This window comes from Mesocricetus auratus, unplaced genomic scaffold, assembly GCF_017639785.1.
Source record: "Mesocricetus auratus isolate SY011 unplaced genomic scaffold, BCM_Maur_2.0 Super-Scaffold_100008, whole genome shotgun sequence".
NCBI classification, from domain to species: domain Eukaryota; kingdom Metazoa; phylum Chordata; class Mammalia; order Rodentia; family Cricetidae; genus Mesocricetus; species Mesocricetus auratus.
Window position 1 is genome coordinate 81,306,865 of NW_024429192.1, and position 18,929 is coordinate 81,325,793.

The window sequence follows — 18,929 nt, forward strand, 5'->3', positions numbered from 1 at the left end:
ATACCTACCCTGCTTCCTGGTCGACCAGCACCCCAGGGCTTGAGCATCATACCCCAGGGCTTGAGCATCACACCCCAGGGCTTGAGCATCACCAGAGTGGGGACGTTGGTCACTGACTTGGGCCACAGCGTGGCTGTACTCTACCCTGGTCCTGGAATAGAAACCTCAGCTCCCGTTCAGGCCCTGAGAAACCCTGAGGCGGGCGGGTAGGGCTCTGTGTGCTCCTTACTGGAGTCCGACCTCTGTTCTACCCCAGGCCCCTCTGTTTCTAGCCGGTGTCTTCCGGTGTCTCCGGCCTCTTCAAGGAACAGCGCTAAGGCTACTTCCTGGTGCATCCTGGACCCCTCCCTCCATCCGGAACTCACCATTACCTTAAACCTGGCTGGTCCTTCCCATCTGCCAGGTTTGGGGGTGGGGTGCTCCAAGGGGGCCCCAGAGAGCAGGAGAAAGTTGGGGATCAGCCAACTGCTGCCGAGGACGCTAGTGGAGGAGCAGTTAAATGGACTAGCCCATACGCAGGAGCCAGAGGCAGAAGGATTGCTAAGAGTTCGAGTCCTGTCTGAGCTATACAGCGACTTCAAGGCCACTCAGTACAGAGGGCCTGTCTTAAAACCCAGGAAAACCCGCAGGAGAAGCGCAGGGGCCCCCTCCCCTGGCAGGACGGATGGGGGCGTGGCCTAACAATGTGACGTCACCCGCATATAAAACCCAGGGCGCCGCCAGGCTGGCTTTGTGGAGCGCCGCAGCGGGCTAAGCTGTGCTGAACAAAGGAGGTCGGGCACAGCCACCCAAGCTCCCGGGGCCACTGGGCCGTCCTCTGCCACCATGACCGCCAACGGCACAGCCGAGGCGGTGCAGATCCAGTTCGGGCTCATCAGCTGCGGCAACAAGTACCTGACAGCCGAGGCGTTCGGCTTCAAGGTGAACGCGTCCGCTAGCAGCTTGAAGAAGAAGCAGATCTGGACGCTGGAGCAGCCTCCCGATGAGGCGGGCAGCGCGGCTGTGTGTCTGCGCAGCCACCTGGGTCGCTACCTGGCCGCCGACAAGGACGGCAACGTGAGCTGCGAGCGCGAGGTGCCCAGCGCCGACTGCCGCTTCCTCGTCGTGGCGCACGACGACGGCCGCTGGTCGCTGCAGTCCGAGGCGCACCGGCGCTACTTCGGCGGCACCGAGGATCGCCTGTCGTGCTTCGCGCAGAGCGTGTCGCCGGCAGAGAAGTGGAGCGTGCACATCGCCATGCACCCACAGGTCAACATCTACAGCGTAACTCGCAAGCGCTACGCGCATCTGAGCGCGCGACCGGCCGACGAGATCGCGGTAGATCGCGACGTGCCTTGGGGCGTCGACTCGCTCATCACCTTGGCCTTCCAGGACCAGCGCTACAGCGTGCAGACGTCGGACCACCGCTTCCTGCGCCACGACGGGCGCCTTGTGGCGCGGCCCGAGCCCGCCACGGGCTACACGCTCGAGTTCCGCTCCGGCAAGGTGGCCTTTCGAGATTGCGAAGGTCGCTACCTGGCCCCGTCCGGGCCCAGTGGCACCCTCAAGGCTGGCAAAGCCACCAAGGTGGGTAAAGATGAGCTCTTCGCCCTGGAACAGAGCTGCGCTCAGGTGGTGCTGCAGGCGGCCAACGAGAGGAACGTGTCCACGCGCCAGGGTGAGTTGGGGACATGTCCTCTTCTTGGGTCCCGATAAAGTGCACAAAAGCATCCTCCCAACTCCTGCATCCTGCTTCCCGATTCCCCCGCCCCAAGCGCTCCCGTTAGGCACACAGGCCTCTATGCCCCGCCTGGGGGAAGGTGGGCTTGTGTTTTAGAAAGACTAGGTCTCACTGTGTAGCCCTGGCTGCCCTGGAACTCGCTCTGTAGACCAGGCTGGTCTCGAACTCACAGAAATCCTCCTGCCTCTGTCTCTTGAGTGCTGGGATTAAAGGCGTGCGCCACCACCCCCTGTCCAGGATGTGCGCTTCTTCTGCCTGGAGGAGGTGACATGGGGTGCGGCCTAGCACATCCTGAAGCAATACTGTCCACCTCCCCCACCCCTGGCTGGGGGCGTGGATCTCCCTAGACCTAGTTTAGGTCATCTCTGCTCCCTCTTCCCAATCTGGTTGTCTCCATTCGCGGGCTGATCCTCTAGGATAGGTTGTCCCAGGTCTTGGAAGGAAGGGTTCACCCTTGTCCATTTCCTCCTGCACCCTTCCTCCTGTTCCTCGGGCCTTTGGCTGGAGGGCCAGGGGACAGTCACCCCTGCTCTCCCCGCCTTTCCTGGAGAAATGGAGGTTTGGCGGGGCTTTTGATCGCGGCGGGGTGTGCGGGGCGGGGTCGGCCCTGCTACGGGGGGGGAATGTCCGCTGGGGCTGCCCCTCCCCCACACCACCTCCCCTCGCTTAGGCCTGGCGCTCCGGGCCGCGGCCTTTGTGAGCAGGGGGGCGGGTCGCCTCGGCTGGGCCCTCCCTCGTCCCCTTTGTCCTGCTAGGGCTCTGCAGATGGGAAAACCAGATGCGGCGGAGCTGGGGGAGGGGATCGACTTAGGCGGGTCCCTCTGCGGAGGAGCCACCCTCAACCCCCCAGGCGTCGTCCCTGGTCCGGGGTACTGCGTGGAGGCGCGGAGTTCAGCCGCCTGGGTCTTCCTTCGCACCCCGGCTGGCGGACGGCGTGGCCCGGGTGGCTGCACGCCAGGCGCCCTCCCTGCCCTCTCGTGCACGCCTCGCGGCCCGGCACTCGGCCCTGCGAGCGTCCAGCTCCCTCCAAAAGCCTCTACCCTCGAGTGAACCGGTCCCCAAGGCCCCTGGCTGGGAACAATCGTTTGCAACTGGATCTGTCCCCATTCAGGGCCTCCAGCAGGCTGGCAGGCCATTTCCGACCAGCATGGGCGTGCCACAAGTGGGCGCCTCCTTTCTGGCGTACCCCCTACTTCTTTGCCAAAGGGTCTTTGCTGCCTGCTTGCAGGGGCTTGTGGGATCTCGCTGCCTTGGGTGGGAAATTGGACCCCAGGCTTTGGAGATAGCAGAATGGGAGCTGAGTCTGTGTCGAGGAAGACCTCCCTCCCCCAATGCAGAGGCCCAAGCTCTGGGTGGGGCCTCCTTGAGTTAGGATGAATTAACCCGCAGAAAGGTGCAGCCATTTGCCTTAGGTTGCACAGTCAATCAGCAACATGCTGAATTGAGTGTATTTGATTCCAGAATGTTCTTTCATTACACACCCTCCCCCACACACACTCCAATGCATGTCAGCTTCTCTTGTTTCACATTGCTGGATGAAGGGTCAGAGTTTCCACCTGTTTAACAAACTAGGAGATACAAGAGATAGTAACTGTCTCTTGGGCTTCAGAGCTACACAGAGAAAGAAACCCTGTCTCGAAAAACAACAAAACAAAACAAAACAAAAGTCTCTTGGGAACAAGACTGGCATGTACAGCCAATGGTTGGGGGTACAGGACCGGGGTACTAGATTATCGAGGTCAGGGGTCTCTTCTGAGGACACACCAGCTGCCCCAGGAGAGTGAATACAGGGTCTCAGACATCGAGTGTGTGGCCTGTCTTGCAGGCAGAGGGCACGGCCAGTGCAAAGGCCCCGAGGCAGGGAGGTGCAGAGAGAAAACCCTGCATATCCGGGAGGAAGGCTGGCTGGGATTTGGGACTGCAGAAGCCAGGGACTCCCTGGCAGAGAGACCGGCTGTCTACTGAGCTTGCTGCCCTGGGGAATGTTAGGCCGAAACAGGTGACTTAGGCCCTTGGGGCCAGGAAGGAGCTAGATGGTGTGTTTTGCGAGCCTGGGCAGGTACCCCTCTCTGAGGGTGTCATGACTGTGCGTGATTCACGCTGATGTGGCAGGAGGGGGCGGAAACTGGAGTTGAAGGGAGCTTGGGGTCATGGTTAGACCTCTTCTGCCCTCGTATGTCGGGGTCTGAGTCTCATCCATGCCAGCCACCTCCTCCCGGGCTTTTTTGGGGCGAGCTGCCGGGTGGGTGTGCCGGGGAGGCCATTTTGGGCAGGCCTGCGTGGCAGGGAGGCGGGACTGGGCTTCAGAGACACGTGTTGGGAACTCCTAGCCAGGAATAGGGGGAGGGAAGGCGCAATTTGGGGCTGTGAATCATCCCTGGCCAAGTTGCTTCCTGCTCCCCAGCCTCAATTCTCCCGTCGGTTCCTGGGAGGTGGAGATGGCGTGAGAGGAGTGAGCAGTACCTTACACAGGATTGGCGGGGAGGGCCTCCTGATCCTCACAAGCCCTTGCAGCCTCAAGAGACCCCGTGCTGTATCTCCCCACACTGCCCAACGTAGATCACATGTTGGGTTCTTTCCCCGAGCATGCTTTAGAAGGATCTTGTCCCCATCATTTTTGGGGTGGCTGGCTGGGGAGTGGCGAGTGAGTCTGGGCTTTGTGGGATGTCTAAGAGTTCCCCATTCTAGACAGGATTGGCGTAGTTTCGAGCCTTGAGTGGACTGAGGGGGGGCGGGAGTGAAGTCCTGCAGGGTTTTAAGATGAACCCCCTTCCTAAATGAGGTGGATTGTGGAGGGTGCTTATTTAGAACAACACATGAGACTCTCTGGCAAGCTGCTGAGCTCGGGAGGCGGGTGAGGGTTGGGGGACCCTCTGAGTCACCATAGCATAAGCTCGTAAGAAGCAGAAAGATAACCACACCCCCTCCCGTGGGCTCCTGAAGCCTGTGACTCAGGTTTTCTGTGCTGACACTGTTGAAAAAAAATCCCACAGAAATTCTGTTACCTTGGCAACGCAGCTCCAATGTGATTCCAAGGCCAAGAGGGGCCTTTCCCCCCTGGCCTGGGCCTTGAAGGGACCATTCTGCAAGGAGGCTGACTTCTTTCCCAGCCCTTCCTGCTGAGGGCGGAGGCCCCCGCGTCTCCTTGGCAACAGGCCCTCATATCCTTTCAGGGTCCCAAGAGAGATGATCCTTTTTGGCAGGGTAGGGAAACTGAGGCACAGAGAGAGAGGCGAAGGCATTCACCAAAGGGTGCCTGGAGTCCACCTTTGGTGACTCACTGGCCTCTCAGGCCTTTTAACAAAGATTGGATGCAACAGGCCCTTTGTACCTCGAGATAAGAGCCGGATGGTGGCCTGGATGAGGCTTTTTGTTCTCAGTCTGGATGTCTCACTTCTAAGAATTACTGCAAGGCTGACTGTTGGTAGATGTCCATGGTGCTGCCCCGCCTTGAACTCGGTGCCCACACTTCTTGAGCCGGTGCCTCTCTCTTGTCCGAGGATGGCTAGCATGCTGGGAAGCCAACTTTCAGATGCCTTTACCACACCCCCACCTTAGTTCTGGTTTTTGTCGTAGCCCATCTGGCTTTCAAGTCTCCATCCTCCAGCCTCCGTTTCTAGAGTGCTGGGGTGAGAGGCATGGACCGTCATCACTTCTGATTGGCTTCTGGTCCCCTCTTGCTCGCCTATGTTGGGGCAGCATTCTGCTGCTGAGATGGCTGGGAGGGGCTTTCCTTTTTTTTCTTTTTCCTGAGACAGGCTTTGTCTGTGTAGCCTAATCTATCCTGGAACTTGCTGCATAGACCAGGCTGGCCTCGAAGACCTCAGATTCTCCTGCCTCCGGCTCCTGGGAGTAAAAGTGTGCTTTTGCTTTTATTGCGGGAATGTGCCGATCAAACCTGAGGTCTTGTGTATGACAAGCAGTTGCTCTACCGATGACCACACCCTCAGCCCTGAGGAGACTCTAGGCAAATGCTGTTACTGAGTCACACCCCCAATGCTGACTTTTCTTTTTTTCAAAATAAAAATTTAATCTAATTACCTTTATTAATTATTTGTATGTGGGGTGTGTATACAAGCTACAACATACACATGGAGCTCGGACCACAACTGTTGGGATCAATTTTCTCCTTCAACCATTTGGGACCTGGAGATGGGACTCTGGAGGCTTGGTAACACAGGCTTTTACCAACTTAGGTCCCAGTACTGGGTTGTCCTGGCTGTCCCGTTACCTCTGGGCACGTGTTAAGAGGACAGGATCCCTTGCCCTGTTGGTACTGGACGTGAGTGTTCTGCCCAGTTTTAGGCAGGCGGAGGGGACAGTAGGCAGCACCCCACATTCGTGTGGCCAGCTGTCTTCTCGATGCTTAGCAGTCCCTATTGTGGCCCTGGGCAGGAGAGCCAGTTTCTGGTCAAGAAGGTGGGCGGTTGAGCAGACTCTAGCCCAGAACTGTGGCTTGGGGTGGCCACCTAGCCTGGGAGGGCCTTCTCACCCTCTTCCATGCTTCAGTGGAGGGACTGGGTTAGGGTCTTAGGTGACCCACCATCGAAGCCATGTCTGCTGATCCGTAGTTCTAGAAGGACGGGATGAGACATGGCCAGGCATTTGTCTATCTCCAAGAAACCCCTTGGTCTTGTTGGGTAATCTTGAGCCAAGGCTATGCCACCTCATCTACTTTGTGAGGTAAGGGTCCCCATTGCACAGCACAGATAGAGACACTGTTGGCAGGGTGGCACTGGCATACCCTTGGATGGGGTGTCCACCAGGGATGGGTTCCTAGGGGCAAGGGTTAAGTAGGTGGTAGTGTACATTGTGACCTGACTGACAGTATTCTTAGAAACAAGTTGTCTTGTTAGCACCCAAGATCCTGCTTCCAGGTGGAGGCAAAACCAGTGTACAGAGCAGGTCCTAGGAGCAACACCTTATTTGGGCTCAGTGGGGTCATGTAACACAGGAAGTCAGCAAGCCAGGCTTGGGGCCCACATCTGTAATTCCAGCACTCAGGAGGCTGTGGCACTAGGATCTCTGTGAGTTCGAGGCTAGCCTGGTCTACAGAGTGAGTTCCAGGACAGCCAGACTGTTACACAGAGAAACCCTGTCTCAAAAAACGCAAAAAAGAAAAGAAAATCAATAAAAAAGGGAGGAAAGGAGGCCCAGCAATCCTGTATCCTGTTTGGGTAGCCATGTCCACTGGCAGGGAGATTCTAGGGTAAGCTTCAGTGTTTGTGGCTGGTGGGGGCAGGGATAGAGGGTAATGACTTCATCTTTCTCTCTTTTGAGTTTTCAAGTTTTCTAAAGGAACATGTGGTCATCGTGTGTGAGGCTCTGGGGATGGAATCCTGGGCTTCCCACCGGGCTAGGCAAGCACTTTACTGCTGAGCTATATCCCAATCCCGTCTCTGTTTATTTTTAGATAGCCCTGGCTTAGAACTCATTACATAGACTAGGGTGACCTCAAACCTCTGCCTCTTGAGTGCTAGGGATAAAGGCATGTGTCACCACACCCACCTTCTCTTAAAAAAAATATCACATTTGACTGGGTGGTGGTGGCACATACCTTTAATCCTAGTACTTGGGAGGCAGAAGCAGGTGGATCTCTGAGTGTGAGGCCAGCCTGGTCTACAGAGTGAGTTCCAGGACAAGCTCCAAAGGTTCACAGAGAAACCCTGTCTCAACAAAACAAAACAAAACAACCCCCCAAAAAGCATATATTTTTATTTTTGTATGGTGAGGGTGGTAGACCATGTGCTATGACATATGTTTAGGTGTCAGACACAGTCAGTTCTCCTGCTGTGTAGGTCCCAGGCAGGAATCAAACTCAGGTTGTTAGGCTTGGTGGCAAGTGCCTTTGGGGGGGGGGCGCTCATGTAGCTCAGGCTTGCCTTGAACTTCTGTTCCTTTTATGCAGGTTTGGGGTGGACCCCAGGACTTTGTACATGTTAGGCAAGCGCTCTGCCAACTGAGTTACAGCCACAGCTCTACTTTATGTTTTGAGATAGGGTCTCACTTGTAGCCGAGGCTAAACCTCAGCCTCCTGAGTGCTGGGATGACAGGCGTGGGTCGCCAGGCATAGCTCATACTTTATTTTTTTACTTTCGCACATCCCCTCTGCGAGAAGTGGGTAGTGAACCCCCTTTTACCAGCACCCCACAATGTGACATTCTGCAGAACCGGCTCCATCTGTGTGTTTGTTCGATGGTTTTGGTTGTATTTAAAGCAAATTCCCTACACTGGGGCGACTTATCTGGAAACGCCCCCATCTGTCCCTACAAAAATCAGGCCGTTCCTTACATAATAGTGGCATTGCCTGACTGGAACCAATCTTTAGAACCCAATCTCGGGCCCCAGGAGAGTTCTCTTGCTTGGCTTTAGAACATCTTTGTGGGTGGTTCATTTTGAAGTTTGAAGACTTACTTCCTTTTTGTCTTTTGGGGTGCTAGAGATTAAAGAAATCCACCAATGAGGAGCTAAATCCATATATATATATGGAGAGAGAGTGTGTGTTTTATATATTCCTGGTTGGCCTGCCTCAGTCTTGTGAGGACTGGTACCTCCGATTTTCATTATATATGTGTGTGCCCCTAACATGGAGGTCAGAGGTCAACATCGGCTATCTCGTTCATACTTTTTTTTCCGAGACAGGGTTTCTCTGTATTGTTTTGGAGGCTGTCCTGCAACTCTCTCTGTAGACCAGGCTGACCTTGAACTCACAGAGATCCACCTGCCTCTGCCTCCTGAGTGCTGGGATTAAAGGTGCACACCACCACCTTCCGGTTTACAAACTTTTGAGATGGGGTCTCACTATGTAGCTCTGGGTGTCCTAGAACTCACTTTGTAGACCAGACTGGCCTCAGACAAAGATCTGCCTCTGTCTCCTGACTGTCCACTCTGTACTTGAGACAGGAATTTCAGCCGGATGTGGTGGTGCACGCCTTTAGTCCCAGCACTTGGGAGCCAGGGGCAGGCGAATCTCTTAAGTTCAAGGCCAGCTTGGTCTGTAAAGCAAGTTCCACGCAGAGAAACTCTGTCTTGAAAGACCAAAAACAAAAGAAAAAAGGGATCTCTCAGCGGTCTGGAGCTCAGTGATTTAGCTAAGCGGGCTGGTCATTGAGCCCTAGGGATCCTTCTGTCTTGGCTTCCCTGTGTGGGGATTATCTGCTCTGCCGCCACGCCCTGCTTTTATGTGGTTTCTAGGGACCTGAATTTAGTACCTGAGCAAGTGCCCACTGCCAGGATACCATCTGAGGGATCGGAGCCCCACTTGAGCAAGCCACTGCCCTGTGGCATCTTGAGTGATATAACTGATTAACAATGGCCTGGTTGGCTGGGGTTCCCTCCTGCAGGAATGGACCTGTCGGCCAATCAAGACGAAGAGACTGATCAGGAGACCTTCCAGCTGGAGATCGACCACGACACGAGAAAGTGTGCCTTCCGCACCCACACGGGCAAGTACTGGACCTTGACGTCAACCGGAGGGGTACAATCCACTGCGTCCACCAAGTGAGTGACACCCCACCCCTGAATCACCTGGACCCCGGGCAGCTTGATTGGCCCCATGTTGCCAACCCCTCTCCTCTTCCCCAGGAATGCCAGCTGCTACTTTGACATCGAGTGGTGTGACCGTCGCATCACTCTGAGAGCGTCCAATGGCAAGTTTGTAACTGCCAAGAAAAACGGTCAGCTGGCCGCCTCAGTGGAGACAGCAGGTAGACACAGAGGCATGCACCCCAAGCCTGTTTCCTTAGTGTCGCCCTGTGGTCAGTCACCAGCCCCACCTGAGCCTCTCTGTGTGCAGGCATCCCCTTAAGCTGGTGCACCCTTAGGCTGGCACCGTTAACCCCTAGCTTCTTGATGTGCATCTCTGACTGAGGCACACGCTGGCTGGCCCATCCCTGTAAACTCAATGGCCCCTTTCCCCGTGACAGGGGACTCTGAACTCTTCCTCATGAAGCTGATTAACCGCCCCATTATCGTGTTCCGTGGGGAGCATGGGTTCATCGGCTGCCGCAAGGTGACGGGCACCCTGGATGCTAACCGCTCCAGCTATGACGTCTTCCAGCTGGAATTCAATGATGGCGCCTACAACATCAAAGGCAGGTTCTCTGGGTGGGGATGCCTACAGCCACTCAAGGTCATAAGGGAACGGGTGTCCTGTGGCCCCTGGGGGTAGCCGCTTCTCTTGTCTGTAGAGAGAACTTTCTCCATCTCTAGGCAGATGGAGAAGGTGGGAGGCAGCGGGGGATGGTGGTGCATGGCTGTACCCTGGGAATCTGAGGCAGGAAAGTTATCTAAAAAAGAAAGGATAAAGAGAAGATAAGGATGTGACACCTTGGCTGTGAGACCAAGACTAGGGTGAGTGGACTCCCAACAGTCCTGAGGCGTAAGATCGAATCAGGACCTTGCGCTTGGCGTGGCCTTGGTAAAGTAAACCCCACTCCTTTCTTCACAGTGCTGAGGACTGAACTCAGCCACACCCCAGTCTCTCACTGGGGGATTCTATTCAGGTGCTCTACCACTGAGCCACACCCCAGCCCCTCACTGGGGGATTCTAGGCTGGGACTCTGCTGATCTATATCATTCTATTTATTTGTTTGTTTGTTTGTTCATTTATTTATTTGAGACAAGGTCTCACTATGTGTCCCTAGCTATCCTAAAACTTGCTTTGTAGATCAGGCTTCTCTTACATGCTTCTGCCTCCCAGATGTTGGCATTAAAGGTAATGCCGTCATGCCCAGCCCCTAGTCCTCTTACATTTTTTTTTTAGTGTGAAATGGGATGTCAATAAATTTCCCAGGATGTCCTCCTGCCTCAGTTTCTTGAGTATTAGGATTACAGGACTGTTCCCACGTCTAACTGACCCCACTCAGTTCTGGAAGTTGACTGTGGGAGGGGATATTAACCTTTCAGAGAACAGATGTGGGGGTAGGAACACAGCTTGACATGTAGTCTTCCTCCCCAGACTCCACAGGCAAGTACTGGACAGTGGGCAGCGATTCCTCGGTCACCAGCAGCAGTGATACCCCTGTGGATTTCTTCCTTGAGTTCTGTGACTACAATAAGGTGGCCATCAAGGTGGGTGGCCGCTACCTGAAGGGGGACCACGCCGGGGTCCTGAAGGCCTGTGCCGAGACCATCGACCCCGCCTCACTCTGGGAGTACTAGAGCCTCCTGCCCTGTGCGTGCGGGCCACTCATCCAGTCACTCGTGCTATCCTTACTCGCCACGTGGCCCTGCAGCAGGTGGCAAGCCCCTTGCCTTTCAAACTGGAAACCCAAGAGAAACGGTGCCCTTGCCTGTTGCCCTCTGTGGACCCCTCCCCCTAACTCTGCTCCCTGTGGGTCAGCGGCTGCAGACTGTCCCTGGGAGGGACTTTGGGTCCCTTCTTTGCCATGGGGCATGTTGGCACCTCTCTTCTGACCTCACACAACTCTGAGCCTTATTTCCCCAGGAAGTGGCCTAGGAGAAGTGGGGGGGGGGGGAGCTGCCCTGTCCCTGAGCTTGTAACTGGAAACCCTCCCCTGAAGATCAGCCTCTCTGACCGGCCTGCCCCAGAACATGGAGGCAAGCCTTTGGCGGGACTGACGCCAGGTGTGGCCTGGTTTGTCCACAAGTATTTTTTTTCTGGATCATAGCTGGAGAGTGGTCTTTGGTGGCACTGCCAGGTGGCCCCTGCACATTCTGGGGTTGGGGGGGCCTTGCCCCCATCTCTTTCCTTTTCACCCTGGCCTGACTGGAAGCAGAAAAATGACCAAATCAGTATTTTGTTTTTGTTTTTAAAGGAAATGCTATTGTTGAAAGGGCCCCTAGGCAAACTTTCCTGGTTGGTTGTAGCTGTGAGTGGTCTTGGGGGGAGACACTTGACACCTGACCTCTCCAGTGGGTTCCTGTCCTTCCTCCCTCCCTCCTGCCTGCCCACTCCCAGCCCTGGCCCTGTGATTGGTGCTCCATGTCTTCCTGACACCTCGGGGCTCCTGGGGTGGGAGAAAGCCAGGCGTGTCCCTCCTGGGAATCCTGGAGTAAACCTCAGGGGGGCCCTTCCCAGACACCCCATTCTACCAATTCCCCAACACCGTGCATCTCACTCACTCGGGGTGTCTCGGTCTTTTTTTTTTTTTTTTTGTAACTGTCATTTGTATAACTCCGAAGACCCATAATAGTAGCTTTGAACTGGAAAATAAAATAATACCATGTCTGCGGCCTGTGTATGTATTGTTTCACAGAGGAAGAGGATGGGGACCCAGGGAGGGATCCCGCACTGACTGCCAGGGGGCGGGTTCTTTTCAGGTCTCAGACCCTTGTGGCTCCAGCATGTGCCTGAGAAATGGCTGAACACAAAGCTCCTGGGTCTAGCAAGCTGGGTATTTAAAAGTATAGGCTGAGGAGTGGTGGTGGTGGTGGCACATGCCCTTAATCCCAGCACTCTTGAGGCAGAGACAGGTGGATCTCTGTGAGTTCCAGGCCAGCCTGATCTACAGAGTGCCAGGACAGTCTCCAAAACTACAGAGAAACCTGGTCTCCAAAAACAGCAAGTTCCAGCCAAGGGCAGATGAGAAGGTTCAGCAGGTAAAATTGCTTGCTGCCAAGCCTGATAACCCAACACCCATGTGAGGAAGTCTGGTGCAGTGGGGTACGCCTCCTCCAGGGCTTGGAGGAGGGTAGAGACAGGAGGATCTCTGGAGCTTGGTGGCTGCCTTGCCTAATCTGTGAGCTCTGGGTTCATCGAGAAGCCCTGTCTCAGTACGGTGAGGGTGGGTTGAGGAAGACACCCCAAACAGACTTTGGGCCTCCACACAGACACAGACACAGACACACACACACACACACACACACACACACACACACAAATAAGCCAGGTCTGTCGTCCCTAGATTCAGTTCCAATAAGTTTGACCACAAAACGTGTTGGTCCAACCAGGCAGTGTGGCGCACGCCTTTAGTCCTAGCATTCAAGAGGCAGAAGCAGGCGGATCTCTGAGTTCGAGGACAGTCTGGTCTACAAAAATCGAGTCCCAGGACAGCTGGACCTGTGAAAGGAAGGAAGGAAGGAGGAAAGAAAAGGAAGACAGTCATTGGAACATCCCAGAGTCCCATTTTACGGAGGGGGACACTGGGGCGTAAGGAAAAAAATTTTTTTGTACCGTGTAGTGCTGAGTAGCTTAGCCCCAAGCCCCAGCAGTTGGAGGCTCTCTGCAGAGGCGGTTGGAGAGCCACACTGATTGGCTGCTGATGACGAAATGAAGAGGCTGCACTGTGATTGGTGGTCCCCGAGCCCAAGCCCGGAAAGTGTCAGTGACCCGGAGAGACAGATGAATCCTGTAGAGTCAAACCCTCAGCCTCTGGTGCCCTGAGGGAAGGGGATACCCTGTCCATCACCACCACCAAGCACTGCGTGGCCACCTGATGTCTGTGGAAGTCCCACAATTGTTTGGGGGGCGGGTCCCATGGAGGAGACAGGTGCTGAGTTAATGGTGGCAGCTCAGAGTCTTGCAGGTCTAAGGGAGCAGGCATAGATCTGCAGGGGCTGGCACAGGGTCTGATGGGAATACTAGGGAGGACCTAATCCAGAAAAAGGGACAGAAGAGCTCCTGGTCAGGGACACTCCTAAGCATAGGTCCTGAAAAGAAAGGAAGCTGTCAGAGAATGGCTGGGTTAGCGAGGACAAGTTTCAGGGGTGCAGGCAACTTGTGGAAGCAACAGGCATCTTGGAGGGAAGGGGGCATCCATGAGCTAGCACACACCATATATATGTCCGAAACGGGCACAGGCGCATGCATGCACATGGGTGGGCATGGAGAGGCACATTTGTACACACAACAGCTCTCATAGCCAGCTGCAGCTGGGTACCAGTGCGTCCCTGTGCTCCATCCCCCCATTTCTTCCAGCTGAGTCAGGGACCCCACAGCTCCCCATAAATCTATTTTTCTTTTTTTTTGTTTTTCGAGACAAGGTTTCTCTGTATTGTTTTGGAGGCTGTCCTGGAACTCACTTGGTAGACCAGGCTGGCCTTGAACTCACAGAGATCCGCCGCCTCTGCCTCCTGAGTGCTGGGATTACAGGGGTGCGCCACCAACGCCCGGCTATAAATCTATTTTTGTGTGTGAGTGCACGAATCCCATTCCCATTGCACAAATGGGAAACTGAGGCATAGTCTGGGAAGCTGACAGCACAGGTTAGTGAGTTTCCTCTCTCTAGACTTAGAGGAAAAACATTGTTTTGTTTATTTTGTTTGCACGACTGTTCTGCCTGCATGTATGTGCACCACGTATGTGTCCTGATGCTTGTGGAGATGAGAGGGTGCTGGGTCCCCTGAAACTGGAGTTATGGATGGCTGTGAGCCAGCACGTGGGTGCTGGGCCTCTGCAGGATCAAGCGCTCTTAACTGTGGCGCCATCTTCAGTCTCCTCCACCATCATTACTTTTTTGTTTGTTTTTTAAGACAGGGTCTCGTAGCTCAGGCTGTACTCAAGAGTGGCCTTAAATGTTGGGGAATATTATTTTAGGGTGTGTTGTTTAACCATGCAAAGATGTGTTACTTTTGTTTATGCTACATTTTTTTTTTTTGGTTTTTCGAGAGACAGGGTTTCTCTGTGGCTTTGGAGAATGTCCTGGAACTCGCTCTTGTAGACCAGGCTGGTCTCAACTCAAAGATCCGCCTGCCTCTGCCTCTGGAGTGCTGGGATTAAAGGCGTGCGCCACCACCACCTGACTGCTGTATTTGTTTAAAACTCTGAAGCTGTGATTCTTTGCCTGTCTAAAACACCTGATGGTCTAATAAAAGGCTGAACAGCTGATAGCAAGACAGGAGCAAGGATAGGCAGGGCTGGCAGGTGGAGAGAATAAATAGGAGAAATCTGGAAGAAGGAGCCAAGAGAAAACATGGAGATGAGGACATCAGGGGTCGGCCACCCAGATGCCCAGTCACCCAGCCGCTGAGCCACCAAGCTACCCAGTCAGCCACAGAATAAGAAGGAAAGAAGAAATAGAGAAAGGTACTGGGAGGTAATGGCCCATGCCTTTAATCCCAGCACTCGGGAGGTAGAGGCAGGCAGATATCTGTGAGTTCGAGGCCAGCCTGGTCTACAGAATGAGTGCCAGGATAGGCTCCAAAGCTACTGTATTAAAAAAACAGCTAACAACACTTAGCTTTCTGTCTCTTGACTCTACTCCCGAGTGCTGGGTGATTACAGGCGTGCCGGCTTTGGACCCATAGCTTCATATATGCTAGGCAAGCATGCTACTAATGGGGCCACATCCCTCTTTATTTGTTTTCTTTTTGAACTGGGTCTTGCTGGGTAGCCCAGGCTGGCTTCTCAAACTCATGGCAACCTTCCTGTCTCAGCTTCCCAAATGCTGGGATTCCAGGCCTGCGCCATTGTAGGAAAGAACAATGGAGAAGCTATTCTGGCCCTTGTGAGTTCCTCCAGAGCTCAGGAGGCTTGGCAGGTGGGCCTTGTCAGTGCAGACTCCAGCTTAAGCACCCCCAGTTCTATCCTGCAAGTCTAGCCTTCAGGGAGCCTCAGTGAGATGGGACACAGTCCTCACTGGTGCTGGCTGATCTCTGATGAGTGCCGCCTGGGAGTTCCCCAACCAAGTCCTGCTTCTAATCCCTCCTGCAGGGACCTACAGGAGTGGCATTTGAGACCCACAGGGCCCACATTTCCTCCAGAGCTGAGCTTACTGGAGAGACAAGACCTGACCTTGTTAAAACGTTGGACGGAAGGAGCTGAGGGAATAGCCCAGTTGGTAAAATGTTTGCCTTGTGACTTAGGGTTTCTGTTGCTGTAAAGAGACACCAGGACCACAGCAACTCTTATAAAGGAAACATTTAATTGGGGCTGGCTTACAGTTCAGAGGTTTAGTCCATTATTATAATGACTGGAAGCAGGGCAGCATGCAGGCTGACAGTACTGGAGAAGTTGTTGAGAGTTCTTACATTTTGATCCTCAGGCAACAGGAAGTAAACTGAGTCACTGGGCATAGCTTGAGCAAGGGAGACCTCAAATCTCACCCCCAAAATGGCATACTTCCTCTAACAAGGCCACACCTACTCTGACAATGCCACACCTCCTAATAGTGCCATTCCTTTTGGGGGCATTTTCTTCAAACCACCACACCTTGCAATCATTCAGACCTGAGTTTGATTCCCAGAGCTGGGGAGGTAACAAGAGACTGGGCTCTCTGGTGCTCCAGCCCAGCTGAATCGGCGAGCTCAGAAACCGAGATGGATGGCACACATGCACATATGTGTGTAAAACCCTAATCCATTTGGTAATGTGTGCCTGCAATCCTACTACTTGGGAGACAGGTGGAAAATCACCTTCTGGTTGAAGCCTACATATCCAGTTACTGAGTGAGACTCTGTCTCCAACTCGAGGGGTGGGTCACACCTCTAATCCCAACACCCAAGAAGCCAAAACTGGAAGGTTACCTAGAGTTCAGTGCCAGCCTGGGCTACAAAGTGAGTTCCAGGCCAGGCTGAACTAGCCTAAGACCCTATCTCGAAACCAACCAATCAAAAGACTACTGCCTTTCCTTCAGAAGATAACTTGAGCTGTGCTATGGTGGCACACACCTTAATCCCAGCACTCAGGAGGCAGAGACAGGTGGATCTTTGTGAGTTCAATGCCAGTCTGGTCTATAGAGAAACCCTGTCTCAAAAAACAAAAAACAAAAACAAATACAAAAGAACTTAACAAAAAAGGAAAGGAAGAGAAAGGGGGAAGGAAACTTAAGTGCACCGTGTGTGTGTGTGTGTGTGTGTGTGTGTGTGTGTGTGTGTGTGTGTGTGTGAGAGGGGGGGGCATCCAAGAGCATCCTGTTTTTTCTGTGTTTCTGAGCAATGGATAAGGAGTTCCTGACCTCTCTGGGTTGTCACACTCTTGTCTAGATGGGGATATAAAAAGGGACTCTGGGTCCCTCGAGGGTGATAACAGCAGAGAGGACAGATGGGGTCTCCCAGGGAGAGGGATGCCTAAGAGGGAAGAGGGGTTGGGTTTTCAGTTTTCCATGAAACCCGAGCCTCTTCTTGGGCCTTTGGCTTAAAGCCTCCCATGGGCAAAACATGCATGCATGTCAAAGTAAATAAATGAAAATAAAATCAAAAGGGATTTAAAGAAATCAAAGGGGACTTCAAGGTAGAGTCCAAAGAAAGACAGAAAGCATATCTTCCCTTTTGGGGGGGCTTGGTATGGGGGAACTGAACCCAGAGCCTCCCACCTGCTGGGTGCCCCCACTAACCTGCATACTTGGCTCACCCTTGTATATTTATTTTGAGGTGGTATTATTTTTTTATTTTGCTTTTTGGCTGTTTATGTGTGCATGGCGTGTGGGGTGTCTATGTGAGTTTGGATGGGTGTGGATGCATGCGCGTGTTCGGTGTGTGGAAGTCGAAATTTGACACAGTAGCTCGTGCAGCCATATTTCTGCCAGTTATGAGTGAGGAGTGATGTCTGTGACTGTGAGTGGGGCATGTGGATAGGACACAACACGCAGCCCACACAGTGAGGCCTGTGTGTGCAGATAAGGAAAATCTGCTTTGTTAGGTGACAACTCAAGAGCCCAGCTATGGGTGCATGCTATCCCATGTGTAAAAAATAAAATAGGACCTGTCAGCCACAGAGGACATAAGATTATAGTCACAGTGAAACACTATAATAGTTCCTTAAAAAATTAGCCAGGTGTGGTGGCACATGCCTTTAATCACAGCACTCCCAGGCAGATGTAGGTGGATCCTGAGTTTGAAGACAACCCAGACTACAGAGTGAGTTCTAGGACAGCCAGGATTACACCGAGAAACCCTGTCTTGAAGAAAAAAATTAAGCTGAGCATGGTGACACATGCTTATAATACCAGCATGCAGAGGCAGAGGCAGAGGCAGGAGGATTACCAAAAGTTTGAGGTCAACCTAGTCTACACAGTGACAGGTCAGTCAAGGCTACATAGTGAGACCCTGTCCCAAACAGCAGGACTGGGGAGACGGCTCAGCAGGTACAGGTGCTAGCCTGCAAGCCCGACGACCTGAGTTCAGCACCAAAACCACGTAGAGAGCTGGATACTGAGGCATACATCTGAACCGCAGCAGTCCAGATGGGGTGCAAGAGACCAGAGACTCACCCTGCTCACAGGCCAGTTAGCACAGAAATGTAAGAACTAAGAACTGGCTCACCGAAAGTTGTTCTCTGAACTCCACTGGGATACAGTGGCGCACTATCCACTTGCCCCACCATACACACACAATTAAAAACGAGTACCTCGTGCATACTTAAAAGTATATTTAAAGCCGGGCGTTGGTGGCGCACGCCTTTAATCCCAGCACTCGGGAGGCAGAGGCAGGTGGATCTCTGTGAGTTCGAGGCCAGCCTGGTCTACAGAATGAGTTCCAGGACAGCCTCCAAAACAATACAGAGAAACCCTGTCTTGAAAAACCAAAAAAAAAAAAAAAAAAGTATATTTAAAAAACAGCAGGGGCTGTAGAGGTGGAGCTGAGGGTGAAAGTGTTTGCCACTCTTTCAAAGACTCGGAGTTTAGTTCTTGGGGCCTCTTCAGGCACATGCATGCATATGGCACACATTTATACAGACGCAGGCACACATGCTCATATAAAGTTTTTTGTTTGCTTGGGTGGGTTTTGTTTTTTGTTTTGTTTCTTTTTCTTTTCAAAGATTTATTTATTCATGTATCGTATGTATATGAGTGCTCTGTCTTCATACACACCAGAAGGAGAAGTCTGATCACTTTACAGATGGTTGTGAGCCTGCATGTAGTTGCTGGGACTTGAATTCAGGACCACTGGAAGAAAAGTCAAGCGCTCTTAACCTCTGAGCCATCTCTCCAGCCCCCTGGTTTGGTTTGGTTTGGTTTTTTGAGACAGGGTTTCTCTGTGTAGCCCTGGCTGTCTTGGAACTCACTCACTCTGTAGACCACGCTGACCTCGAACTCATAGAGATCTGCTTGCCTGTGCCTCCAGAGTGCTGGGATTATAGGCGTGCACCACCACTGCTTGGCTAAAACATAGTTTTCAAAACTAAATGTAAGTCAGCATTCAGAAGGCAGATCAAGAGGATCACAAGTTCTAAACATTCATGAACTCCATAAGGAAGGCTATCTCCTAAAACCAAGGGCTTTTGTATAGCCCCACAGTGGAGCACTCACTTAACCATGCCCAAGGTCCTAACTGTAATCCTCAGGACTGCAGGGACGCATCCCCAGGA

The 18,929-nt window shown here is 53.1% G+C and overlaps 1 protein-coding gene across 1 annotated transcript; it reads left to right on the top strand.

The window, feature by feature from the left end:
• Positions 1–721: 721 nt before the first annotated feature.
• Fscn1 (fascin actin-bundling protein 1) lies at positions 722–11,912 on the top strand. The gene is made up of 5 exons (XM_005079958.4): positions 722–1,657; positions 9,064–9,220; positions 9,305–9,426; positions 9,646–9,813; positions 10,680–11,912. Exons 1-5 carry the CDS (start codon positions 826–828, stop codon positions 10,880–10,882), a joined length of 1,482 nt encoding a protein of 493 aa, XP_005080015.1. The 5' UTR covers positions 722–825; the 3' UTR covers positions 10,883–11,912.
• Positions 11,913–18,929: the final 7,017 nt, after the last annotated feature.